Source organism: Psammomys obesus, unplaced genomic scaffold, assembly GCF_907164565.1.
Source record: "Psammomys obesus unplaced genomic scaffold, mPsaObe1.curated_primary_1811, whole genome shotgun sequence".
Taxonomy (NCBI): Eukaryota; Metazoa; Chordata; class Mammalia; order Rodentia; family Muridae; genus Psammomys; species Psammomys obesus.
Window position 1 is genome coordinate 12,190,017 of NW_026585987.1, and position 13,449 is coordinate 12,203,465.

Here is a 13,449-nt window from a genome sequence, read left to right on the forward strand (position 1 = left end):
AAAGAAAGAAAGAAAGAAAGAAAGAAAGAAAGAAAGAAAGAAAGAAAATGCCAGACAGCTTTGTCTTATAGAGAAATTTTCTTAATTGAAGTCCCCTCCTTTCAGATAACTCTAGCTTGTGTCAAGTTGACATAAGGCTAGCAGTACACTTGCATTTAATTGCATTTTAGTTAGCTTATCCCCTGCCTACTCTCTCCTACCCTACTCCAACACCCCTCAACTCTTCACTTTCTTACAAGTGCCTTTCCCACACTCATGTCTTTTTGTTTTGTTTTGTGGTCGGCGGAGTTTTACCAAAGCCATCTGTGTTTTTGAAACTATCCATTGGAGCCTCATGGGCTCACTCATTTGTACAGAACTAAAGATAATGTGTGCCCTTCCCTCAGAATCTACCAGTAACCAGTAGTTCCCCCAGGAAATACGGAGAACACCATAAGTCCCTCCCTGATTGATAATGACTGATGACAGGCCGAGTTTTGTGCAGGCTCAGTGGAGATCATAATGGCAATGAGTATGGTGTGCCCAGAATATAACATTTTTCCAGCCCTTCTATCTTCTGGCTCTTAAGTTCTTTCTGCTCCCTCTTCCACACTGTCCTCTAAGCCTTCGAAGTGGTTATATAAATGTCCTATTTAGGGTTTGACACTCAACTGTCACTCACTCACTCACTCACTCACTCACTCACTCACTCACTCACTCACACTCAGCACCTAAGGCAGCCACAAGTCTCTGCATTCATTGCTGTTCATTGCAAAAAGAAGATTAAAACTAGGAGCAATGTTTCTCTATGGATATAAACACAAATATTAAGAAAATAGTTTGGCTGCATACCAGTTTGGCTACAACAACACGTTGCCACCTAAGACCAAAGCATAGCCCTCAGCCTCCCGAATTGGTCACAAAAATGAGCTATCTGTACAGCCTGTGTGCAGTTAATTTCCTCTCCCAAACCTGATGTGAGAACTTATCTAAGAAATCACCAAATTCATTGACTTGGTGTTCATTTTTTAAAGTCAATAGAAATTCAGATGGTACCTTTAATGAATACCAACTTCACAAACTTTGTAGTGAACCAAGAATTTAATTTTCAATTTACTGGATTTTTATTAAAAATAACAATTTGGTTTTTTAAATTTTTTTATTAATTACACTTTATTTACTTTGTATCTCCCCTGTAGTTCCCTCCCTCCTCCCCTCCCAATCCCTTCCCTTTCTCTTCCTTCTCCACAAATGCCCCTCCCCAAGTCCACTAGTAGGGGAGGTCTTCTTTTCCTTCCTTCTCATCCTAGTCTATTAGTTCTCATCAGGAGTGGCTGCATTGTCTTCCTCTGTGGCCCGGTAATGCTGCTCCACCCTCAAGGAGAGGTGATCAGAGAGCAGGCCAATCAGTTCATGTCAGAGACAGTCCCTGTTCCTATTACTATGGAACCCACTAGGAGACTGAACTGTCATGGGCTACACCTGTGCAGGGGTTCTGGGTTATCGCCATGCATGCTACTTGGTTGGAGTATCAGTCTCAGGGAAGACCCCTGTGCTCAGATTTTTTGGTTCTGTTGCTCTCCTTGTGGGGCTTCTATCCTCTGAAGATCTTACTATTTCGAACTTCTTTCGTAAGATTCCCTGCAATCTGCCCAAAGGTTGGCCATAAGTCTCAGCATCTGCTTTGATAGTCTGAAGGGCAGAGCCGTTCAGAGGCCCTCTGTGGAAGGCTCCTAACTTGTTCCCTGTTTTCTCCTTCTTCTGATGTCTATCCTCTTTGCCTTTCTGGATGGGGACTGAAAATTTTAGCAAGAGTCCTCCCTCTTGATTAGTTTTTTCTTTAGATGTACAGATTTTAGTAGGTTTATCCTATATTATATGTCTAAGTGAGTGAGTATATACCGTGTATGTCTTTCTGCTGCTGGGACAGTTCACTCAGGATGATCTTTTCCAGTTCCCACCATTTGCCTGTAAATTTCATGATTTCCTTGTTTTTTATTGCTGAGTAGTATTCCATTGTATAGATGTACCATACTTTCTGGATCCATTTCTCAGTTGAGGGCCATCTTGGTTGTTTCCAGATTCTGGCTATTACAAATAAAGCTGCTACAAACATGGTTAAGCAAATATCCTTATTGTGTACTTGAGGCTCTTTTGGATATATGCCTAGGAGTGGTATAGCTGGATCTTGAGGTACCACTATTCCTAATTGTCTTAGAAAGCGCCAGATTGATTTCCAGAGTGGTTGTACAAGTTTACATTCCCACCAGCAGTGGAGGAGGGTTCCCCTTTCTCCACAACCTCTCCAGCATGTGTTGTCCCTTGAGTTTTTCATCTTGGCCATTCTGATGGGTGTAAGGTGAAATCTCAAGGTTGTTTTGATTTGCATTTCTCTGATGGCTAATGACATTGAGCATTTCTTTAAGTGTTTCTCTGCCATTTGATATTCCCCTATCAAGAATTCTCTGTTTAGCTCTGTTCCCCATTTTTTTAATTGGATTACTTAATTTGTTGCTTTATAACTTCTTGAGTTCTTTATATATATACTAGATATTAGCCCTCTGTCAGATATAGGGTTGGTGAAGATCCTTTCCCAATCTGTATGTAGTCATTTTGTTCTGACGACAGTGTCCTTTGCTCTACAGAAGCTTTTCAGTTTTATGAAGTCCCATTTATTGATTGTTGCTCTTAGAGCCTGTGCTGTTGGTGTTCTGTTCAGGAAGTTGTCTCCTATGTCAGTGAGTTCCAGACTCCTCCCCACTTTTTCTTCTAACCGATTTAATGTGTCTGGTTTTATGTTGAGGTCTTTGATCCACTTGGACTTTAGTTTTTGTGCAGGGTGATAAGTATGGATCTATTTGCATTTTTCTACATGTAGACATCCAGTTAGACCAGCACCATTTGTTGAAGATGCTATCGTTTTTCCACTGTATGGTTTTGGCATCTTTGTTCATATGTGTGTGGGTTTATTTCTGGGTCTTCTATTTGGTTCCATTGATCCACCACTCTGTTTCTATGCAAGTACCATGCAGATTTGATTACTGCTGCTCTATAGTACAGCTTGAGATCAGGGATGGAGATACCTCCAGAAGATCTTTTATTATAGAGGATTGTTTTAGCAATTCTGGGTTTCTTGTTATTCCATATGAAGTTGAGATAATCTCAGTAAATCCAATGTCCCTCTGCACTGTGTGTACCTGGGAAACCACATGTACACACACAGCAAGAATTTTATGCTATATTTTCTTTCAAGAAGCAAAACGTAAAATAGTAAATCAGAATTTCAACCACCCAGTCCATTCTTTTCAGAGTAGCTTTGGATTAGTGCTAGAATAACATGACTGTCCTATAGGTAAGAGAACTTAGACCCACAAAATTTGAGTTCTGCCCTCTTTCTTTTTTCACATGCTTATTCTAAAATGAATATTGCCAAGAAATCAATAAAGCTACTGCTTTGGTTCCAGAGTGCTCAGTCAGCAAGCATCCAGTGGCACCTTTTGAAGGCCATCCCCACAGTGTCTGTGAACTACAGCTAAATTTTCCCCCTTCTATGCTTCTTCACACATTTCATAGATTCTCTTTCAATGGATTCTCAGAAGTACAGAAAGCATTTGCTTGAAATTACTTGTTTTAATATAAAACATAATAATATAACAACATCTTCCAGTTACCCAAGAACTCAGACTTCAAAAGCTGCAGCTATAGAGAACATAACAGAAAATCATCTCCAAGCAGAGAGGGAAAGGCTTACACCATACCATATGTACCTCATATACCCTATAACTCTCACACATTGTACCAAGTGCCAGTGGACCTGTAATGACATGATTTTTCAGTACAAATAGACATGATTATAAGATGAATTTCAGAATCAGCAATGGTCATAATTTGCTACTCCAATAGTCAATGACTCATAGGTTATTATCACAATTGACCTAGAAGTTGTAGTCATGGTGAACATTTATGTAATGCTTATTCTGTATCAAACATTATCCTAAGAGTTTTGCATGTGTTAGCTTATTTAATCTTTACAATGAGCCCATGATATATTGTTTTGTTCTCTTTTCATGAAGCGGGGATTAAGTAACCTGACTAAGATCTCGCAGATTGTAAATGATGGTTGTGGGTACAGAACCCAGGTGTCTGGAACCAAAATGATGTTGCGAGACTCTACCTAGCATCAGCAAGTTACTTTCTGGTAATTTCTGTCAATTGTCATGACAGAAATTGATAGCATTTTTAATATATCATGACATTCTAATGAGAAAACTGCATAGGGCTATCCAGAGCTTCAGCGAAAGCAGGAGTGTCACCACCAGCTAAGTCGAAGCTACCATGTGTAGGCTAGCTTCCTTACCAGTCCTTACATAGTCACAGAATAATTCACCATGGTAACTCCTGATCCCTATGCAAACTCATTCAAAAAGCCCCATGATGTCAGGTAGGTTTTATTAAAGATTATGCAAATCTTAATACAATTTAGAAAAAATACTTTCAAGGCTAGGTCTTAGTCATGTGCCGGCAAAGGAAACGTTCTTGCTTTGTTTTGAAAGAATTACAACCCAATATTAATTTTCAACTTTTGTAGAAGGAAATGAGTTCCATAAGCATTATTTCTTAAAGTGAAAGTGGTGAACTATCAGTAAATCAATTTACAAGATTGCAAACTGTATTGTATGTATGTATATAATGTGTGTGACTGTATTATAAACAAATATGTGTTAGATAACATATACAATCAGAATTTATTAAATACAGTGAGAATCATAGCTGTGAAATATTTTCATTTTATATACGTACACATATAGAACACATATAGAAATATGTACACATGGGGAAATTATGTAAAAATTTTCTTCCCAGAGGGATCACTTTTTAAAACTTTGGAAGCCACAGGTGTAATAATTGAGAATAAAGACATTGAAACATAACTGCTTGGTGGCAATAAGGGCTGTGACACTTAGCGAAGTGACCTTTGTACTTGTTATTTTTCTTCTCTGTGCTTCAGTTTCCTTATCCACAAAATGGTAAGGACAGTAGCTATCACATGATCTTCAAGAACAGTTAATGACTGTTACATTGTCAGATCCCCACTTCAGTTCCACTACAAACGTAGATGAGGACCTTGTAAAGCAGTGACAGTGAATGAAGTAACTTCTTTCTGTCTTCATAGTATTATAACTTCATGTATTCACACATTGAATCTTTAAGAATCACAAGTGTTTTCTGTTCTGTGATAGTGCCTGAGTCAAATATAAAGGCTGAATACAGAGCTGTTCTAAATCATTGATGCATGGATGCTAATCAATCATCCAAAGCCTGTGAAGCACAGACAAGGAAGGGCAAGAGCTCTCTGCTGAAACCAACGTCTTTTGTTTATTACTGTGGAAGGAACATTACAATTTCATCATACTTGGCCTCGACCTGTATGTTTATGCAATCCTCACAACAGTTGACAATAAGTACTTCCTCACTTTGGCTATAGTTCAGCAGTAGCCATTCCTTCCAAAGAGCAGGGGAATTGGTTGTCTGCATACACAGATGCCTTGTCAGAACCCAGATTTGCCATCATGAACCAAAAGCCACTTTCCTGTATTTTCCCGCCCTCCTCACTTTTCATGCTTTATTACCACACACACTGATCTGGTAATTTCACTCATCACTGAGGATGGAAGCCAAATCTGAAGACCACTTATCTGTATTTTCTTTTCGTGGTGCTGAGCATCCATTCCAGGGCTTCATACAGATTTAGTAGGGCTCTACCACTGAGCAACAGCCCTAAAAATATTTTTTCCAGTATGTCTCTGTACAAGTTTGCTGTGTTGATTTTTTTTTCTTCATCATGTTAAGGAATGTTATCTTTTTATTGAAAATTAAATTTTTTCATGCACTATATTGTGAGCAGTTTCCCCTCTCTCATGTCCTCCCAAATCCTACCCAACTCCCTACTCATCCAACTCCATGCCTTCTTTCTGTCTCTCTTTAGAAAACAAACAGAAAAAAATTAAAATATAACAAAAACAGAATTGTAAAAAGTGAAGAAAGCATGAGAAACAGAGACACAAACAGATTGTAATACCCTCCCCCCTCCAAAAAAAAAAACAAAAACAAAAACAAAAAAAACCCCTCAACATTGGAAGCGTAATATACAGGCAAAAGACTGGTATGATAACAAACAAACAAACAAACAAAAAGCCTAAGAAAAGCAATATGAGATGAAAAATTCTCCAAAAATGCCATTGGGTTCATTTTGGGTTAGCCATCTACTACTGGATATGGGACCTTCCCTTAAGTATGGTTTGTATACTCAGTGAGGTTCCACTGAAGAAAATTGTTTGTTTGTTTTTCCCTTTGCAAATGGTTATAAATTAGAGATAGTTTCTCTGTTAGGGAAGCTTGTGCCTTCTTCCTCCTCTCAGTGCTGGTACCTCCTCTGGCTTGGATATGTGCAGTTCCTGTACATGCTACCATAGTCTCTGTGAGTCATATGGGCATCAGTCCTGTTGTGTAAGGAAGATACTGTTTCCTTGGTATGATCTATCCTCTCTGGATTTTACAGTACTTCTGCCTCCCCTTCTGCATAGCTCTGAGCCCTGGGGAGGGGGAGAGGATTTGATGCAGACATCTCATTTAGAACTAAGTATTCCAAAGTCTCTTACTCTCTGCACATTTACCAGTTGTGAGATTCTGTACTGGTTTCTATCTACTGCAAGGGAAAGCTTTGCCAATAATGGCTAAGTGAGAGATTGATCTCTGGGTTTAGCAGAATATCATTAGGAATAATTTTATTGGTGCTCTCCTTTAGCAGAACAATAGTATTTCATTTTCACCAGAAAAAACCTCCAACACATAGCCTATCTAGTCTCAGGTTCTTGGCCATCCATATGCAGTATAAGGCCTGTGTTCTATATCACGGAGTAGACCTTAAGTCTAAGCACATAGTAGATAGTTTCTTCAATAGTCTTTGCACAACTGTTATATCATGCAGGGAGTCACCATTGTAGACTCAAGTATTTGTAGCTGGGTCTTCTCCTTTGGTAGAGTGCACAGTACCTTCTAGTACCATAAACACTGGTCAGGAGGGTGAAGGCTCCAGTTAGGCACCAGCTCAGTGTTTCCATGTTCAATGAGAGATGTAAGTGCTGCCTTCAGAGCAATAGGGCCTAACAAGCAGTTTGTGGAGAGCAACCAATGAAGGTGTTATTTTTGTCTTGTTTTGTTTTTTGTTTGTTTGTTTGCTTGCTTGCTTTATTACTTTCCTTATTGTTTGGTTCACTGCTACCCTAAATCAAGAGAACGTCAACTGGTTGACATTACTGTAGGTAAGGAGAAAGACTTTCCTTTCAAGTTATCATCCCTACAAAAGATAGCTCAATCTTCTATTGTGTGTTAAGAGGTGACAAGTGTTGGATTGTCAGAAGCACTTAGCTTTCAAGACCTACTATAGTGGAGAGTCTCTATTTAAGGACAGGCTACTGCAGTGCACTTTTCACTCAAGCCTGGAGCTCTCAGAAGAAACCCATCCTTCCTCACTACGACCTTTTCTGCCATCCCTTCTTACTTCAGTTCCTCTTTTCTCTTCTACCTAAGCCCATGGCCCAAGCAGACTTTGGGAAACTGTGTGCTATTTCATTTGGGATCTGTTTCTGCTCTGTTGCGAGTCAAGGCTAGAAAAGCACCTCGGAACATTAATCCTTCAATATAACAGCTGCTTGATGTGCTCTGTCTGGGGACTGCCTGGGAGATCATCTTCCTCCAAGGGGAGAGCCCGCAGGCAGCTGTGGAGGAAGCTTACTTAAGCTGTGCAGTCCATTTGACCTGCACACCAATAATGCGGTGCTGCGGTGACCCAGGGTAAGCAGCGCTGTTTCCCCAACATTGTAGGACCTGGATACAATACCAAACTTTACCAGCTTTTAAAAACTTTAATGCAACTCTCTGTGAAGTTTATAGATAAACTTAACGGAAGCAACACTGTGGCTTCTTGATTTTTGTTGTTAGAATATGCTCTGATGGATATTTCGGCAGGAGTATCATTTAGATGTACAATTTTGTGCAAAGATTTTAAATAGCCTTCCTATACTCCAAGTTTTCATGAAGCATTATTCTAAGGGACATTTCTAAGATGATAATGCCATCCTGAATGAGGCTTCTCAGTGTGTGTACCAGGTGCTGATACATAACTCTCCTAGAACAGCAGAGGGAATAAAACTATGCAAAAGCCACATTTTGTCATCTCATACATAAGTTTGTCTGCAGTTGTGATTCTTAACCTGGAATGCCCATTGCAAGTACCTGAGGAACTTCTAAAAATCAGATTCTCTACACTGTACACCCAAAGAAACCAAAATCTCTAGAAAGTAAGGGGAGACATTATATTAAAACATCTCAGTTGGTTCCAGCATGGAAGATTGGAGGTTTCTAGGTGACTGATTTTTAAAAGCTAAATTCAGAGGATGTCAAACCTTGCCATTTCCACCCCCCTTGAAAGACAATCTGTAGTCACTGATAAATGAAGTATGCATGTAAAGTGATATAATAGGAAACATGATGTACCTACTAATAACTAAAATAAAGATGTAACTCTAAGTGGGAATCCTTATCTTTTGTGCTTTTACTTTCTAAAGCTTCAGGCACATACAACAATGTGTCTTGAGAATATCCATCCCTGAATTCCCCCTTGCCTCCAGCTTCTCCTGCCTCTGCTTCAACTAAGTTTATATCTTTGAATTCTCATGTTTTAAATGAAGACTTTGGGGTCTGAGGAGATGACCAAGTGATTAAAGGGTGAGGTAGAAGTCCTGAATTTAGATCCTCAGCACTCATGTAAAAGTCAGGCCTGTGGTACACCTCTAACCCTGGTGCTGGAAGGCAGACAAGCAGATCCTGGGACTTGCTGGGCAACCAACCTACCTAAATGGCAAGCTGCAAATTCAGTGAGAGACAATGTCTAAAACATTAGATAAGAGCCAGAGAGGAAGACAAACATCAACCTCTGGACTACACACACACACACACACACACACACACACACACCACAGCCTCCAAAGAAGAAAAGCAAATGAGTATGGATGCCATTCTAAGATCTTTGACTAAAAGCAGTGTTAATGCTAAAATTTTTTCAGAATACAGGACATCTTCCACTGCTACACTCAATTATACAAGAAGGAATTAATCTGGGGGACAAAGGTAGAAAAAAAAAAGGTGGAACCCTCTTGTCAACTGCAACATTCTTTTCAGGGTTGCTGTAAATAATAGCCACCTTAGACATTGTTCTGTAGGGCCTTTCCCCTCTCTGCCCATTATTTTTCTTCTCTGTCCATTATTTTCCTTCTAGTCCTAGGCTTGCCTACCAACCTGTCCCCAGATCATTTTCTCTAGCTCTGGATCTTAAACAGGCCCCAAGGAATAATGCTGAAAATGAAGGCACAACTATTTGGCTTCAGAATTAATGACCGACAGTACCAGGCAGTAGATGCTGAGATGATGAGCCAAGAAAACAGCTTCTTCAAATGATAGCATCACATCCCCAGACGAGGAATAAGCTGGCCTTATCTTTCCTTCTTTACACACTTTATGTAATGCTTCATAGGAATGTCACCTGATCCTCCTAATTCCATGTATGCCCTTTATCTTTATTCTGCAGGTTCTTCTGGGAAGCCTCGATTCACCAACTGTCGTTCTCCTGAACTGGAGACATTTTCATGCTACTGGACAGAAGGAGATTATGATGATTTAAAGATCCCAGGAAATATTGAGCTATACTATAATAGAAGGTGAAGGCTTCATCCCCTTCTGACTTTTTCCTCCATTGATTTGTCACTGTGGATTTATGAGTCACAGTATGTGGCTGGGTGAGAGTAGAGTGTGTGGGTGAGAGTGTACATGCCTTGTGTAGGTAAATACATGTAGAGGCTTGCGCGATATTTGAATTGAGGTGGTGGCCTCAGAGACCTCTCTAATGTAGTGTGTTAAATTGAGGAAAGAAAGGAAATGAGAAAAACTGTGTAAGTATATGAGGGAAAGTCTGTGAGGCAAAAAAAAAAAAAAAAAAAAGTTTTTTTGCAGGTACAATGCCCTGAGGCCACGTTAACGTTTGAGAATCAGAAGAGCCTGTACAGATGGCGTGAGACTGAAACGTGGGAGGGTGACATGAAAAGGAGTCAGCAGTCTACTCGGGGACTGTGAATGCTTCTAGGCCAGGGAGGAACACTGAATCTTACTTTGTTTTCTGTTTGTTTGTTGTTTTTTTATTTTTTTAATGTGTTTTAAAAGCCTCCATTATTTGGTTTCTGTATAAGAACAGGTCATTGTCTTAAATTAATTAATTATACTGAATGAGGGAACTTGCTCTTTCGTTTTTACCCACGGTTGTTGGTGTTACTTTTTATACCATTTTATTTTGGTTTCTTATGCTCTTCCCACACCCAATCCCTTCCAACACCCCAATACCAGGTAGAAGAGGAGGAACATTAGTAGGGACAGGAGGAAGAGTTCTCTTTGGCTACTTCCTGTTAGGGTCATTGGGTTTCTTGGAGCAAGTCTAATCTTCATTTTGGGATATCTCCAACTAATTCTCACCCAACTTTATCAACAGTGACCAGGAGCAACAGTGGGGAATGCCAGCAGCCTTCTTCCTTCTTGGAGTGCCCAACATTCTCTCTGGGCTCTGGCATTTATTCCTTCTCAGAGTATTCAGAATGAAACTCTCTGCAGCTGGCAAAGAGCCCCTCTCACAGCCCTCACGAGGCAAATAGTTTGCTGCTGTGGACAGTCTGAATCAGTCCCATATCCTACACCTGGGATCAAAACACAGCTATGTTTATATCCACAGTACAAGTTCCCCCAGAATGACAAATGATAGGGAAAACAAACATCTAGGAATGTGCTTATCACCCAGTAGTTAAGTTTCATTCCCCTGCAATTTCTTCCCTTTTCTCTTTTACCACTTTTAATGCACACAGTAGCAGTATAATTTATGGGATGCACTGTGGTATTTTAATGCCTCTATATGATATGTACTTATCAAACCAGGACAATTGATATATCCATTTGGGTATTTGTCATTTCTTTGTGTTGGGACCATCCAAAGTCCTCTCTACTAGATATTTTGAAATACATAATTAATCATTGTCAACTATAATTACCTACTGTTGTTTACTTAGAGTTTCATAGTACTACTATACTATACTGTACTGTACTATGCTACTATAGTATACTACTACACTATTATAGCCTTCTATAGTGTAGCACTACGCTACATTACTATACTATACTCCTATAGCACTTATAGCACTATTGTGCTATAGAACAAAACTTCACCTTTTTAAATGTTAGAGTTAAACAACTTCTTGTCTCTTTTTTTCCCTCACAAACCCTCAAGGAAGGCCTACACAAGCTGTAGGGTTAGTGAGCACTATTTATCTTAGGCTCTTGTTCAAGGATCTGCGAATGATGCATTCCACTCCATAGATGACAAGGAAGGGGAGGACTATGTGGGGAGCGGTTAGTCCAAGCCAGCCTCCTGAAGTCCATCCTGGCTTCAGCCCTTGCTCACCAAGTAACAGCCAGCAAATTAGTTAAGCTGAGCTGTATCGCTTCTGGGAGTACAATAATAGACTTAGCTCCTAGCCTCTTAGAAGGATTTTTGATAGAAAAATTCCTGACATTGTACATTCTACATAGTAAGTACACAGTCAATCCATCAATAAGCAAGATTTTCTCAGTAAACTAATAATTTTAAATAATAATGATATAGAGTCTAGTTTCCTGAACTATAAAAATGATCTTTAATTCCTTACTGCTTATGATTATTGATAGACTACAAGAACTTTCTAATGCCTACTTGAGTAATTAATTCACAGATAACAAAAACTCTAAGTGAACAACCAAGACTAGCCCTATACAACTTCTAGTTATGAGAGGCATCACAAACATACTCCTCTGAAGAAGGCACACAGATATGAGATAGTTTGGCACAAAATACACAGCTTATTTACCTTGAAATTAATATTGTAAAGAGGAATGGGACAGTAAAGTGGAGGCAGATAGATACATACATACATACATACATACATAGATACATAAATACATAGATATATAGATACTGAGACATGAAGCTAAGGTGTTTGGGAACACTTTCCAATATGTATGAATTGCTTCTGTTATTTCTAAAATGGAAGAGAGAGAAACTCACTAGATACCATTTTTACACCTTGCTTCAGCAGCTCAGATAACTAGAGCTATCAAAACAAGTGAGAAGGTTTTTATACAGACATCATTGACCAAAGGGATCCAAGAAACAATGGGACAACACCTTGAACTAACTCCACTCCAGAAAAATGATTTTCCACGCTCCTCGTAGTCACCTAACCAAACTGTGAGCCAAAAGATAGATCCAGAGTTAAGAAGCCCTCAAAAACATCCTTATTCCATACTCTATTCCATCAGAGCCACAGTAACTACGTCTGCAGACCTCCTCTGTATATCCCAATCCTCCCAGCATCACCAATCTGCACTCACCCTGGGAACTAACAAGAAATCTGCTGCAAGTGTGAACAGGAAAGGAAAATTCCAGGCATATTCAGAAGAACATCCTTGTTTTAGCACTTGTGGAACTGAGGATGCCAGGAGAAAAATATTCTCACCTCCCTAAATACCATGAAAACAAATAAACTCAGGACCAAGAGCCAACCCAAACTCCCCAAATCAGAACTTTGTGTTGTCTCTACAAAAACATAAATAGTGTAAATATCCTAGCCAAAACCATAAAGTCCCTCCACCCTGTTGATCTGAAAATCAAGTGTAGAATCCAGGTTAGCATATCAGGATGGGGATGCACTGATCTGTAGACTCTTAGCACCCATTCACACAGAGACAAAGGCACAGAGTAGACTTCCAACCCTTGTTGTTGTTACTGAGAGTGCATTCTTAGGCAACGCCTGAAACCATAGAGCCATGCCTCTCATCCCTAACACACTGCAGCATACTTCAATTCAACGCTATTGTCTGTGCAATCAGGGAGATTCAGCAGAAAGAATCTGGGAATGTGGTGGTATGGCTGGGCTGTTCTTGGAATCCAAAGCATACAAGAATCTAAGCACGTTGGGCTGTAAGCACAACAGAAGGATACAGGCAAGAGTGTCTTTTGCTTAGTCCAGATCCTAGCCAGGTAAGATGGCAGAGGACATGTCCCAGCTCTAAAGACAGGGCTGATCCAGAACACTCTGTGAGGCCCTACAAGTGAGAACCCACCAAGTCCAGCCTCTGCACTTGAAGGTGACTAGACTTGAATGCAAATCAGAGGCCTGGCAGAAAGAGGCACTGCTAAGTATGGCAGATCTTTGTGAAAGCTTCATGGGAGCCAGCTGGAGCCTGTCAACATCAATCTCATTGTTTTAATCTTTCTACCATTTATTTAAATTCTTTTTTTTTTCATCATCACACTTCCTCCTACAGGATTTGATACCC

General features: G+C 39.8%; 1 protein-coding gene across 3 annotated transcripts in view; it reads left to right on the plus strand.

Annotated features, from left to right (window-relative positions):
* Nucleotides 1–13,449, plus strand: part of Ghr (growth hormone receptor) — a 264,150-nt gene that overhangs the window by 216,571 nt on the left and 34,130 nt on the right. For all 3 annotated transcript variants that reach the window (XM_055601049.1, XM_055601048.1, XM_055601047.1), the window contains one exon: nt 9,626–9,755. In XM_055601049.1, coding sequence (XP_055457024.1) covers nt 9,626–9,755 — 130 coding nt within the window. The remainder of the gene's footprint in view (nt 1–9,625; nt 9,756–13,449) is intronic.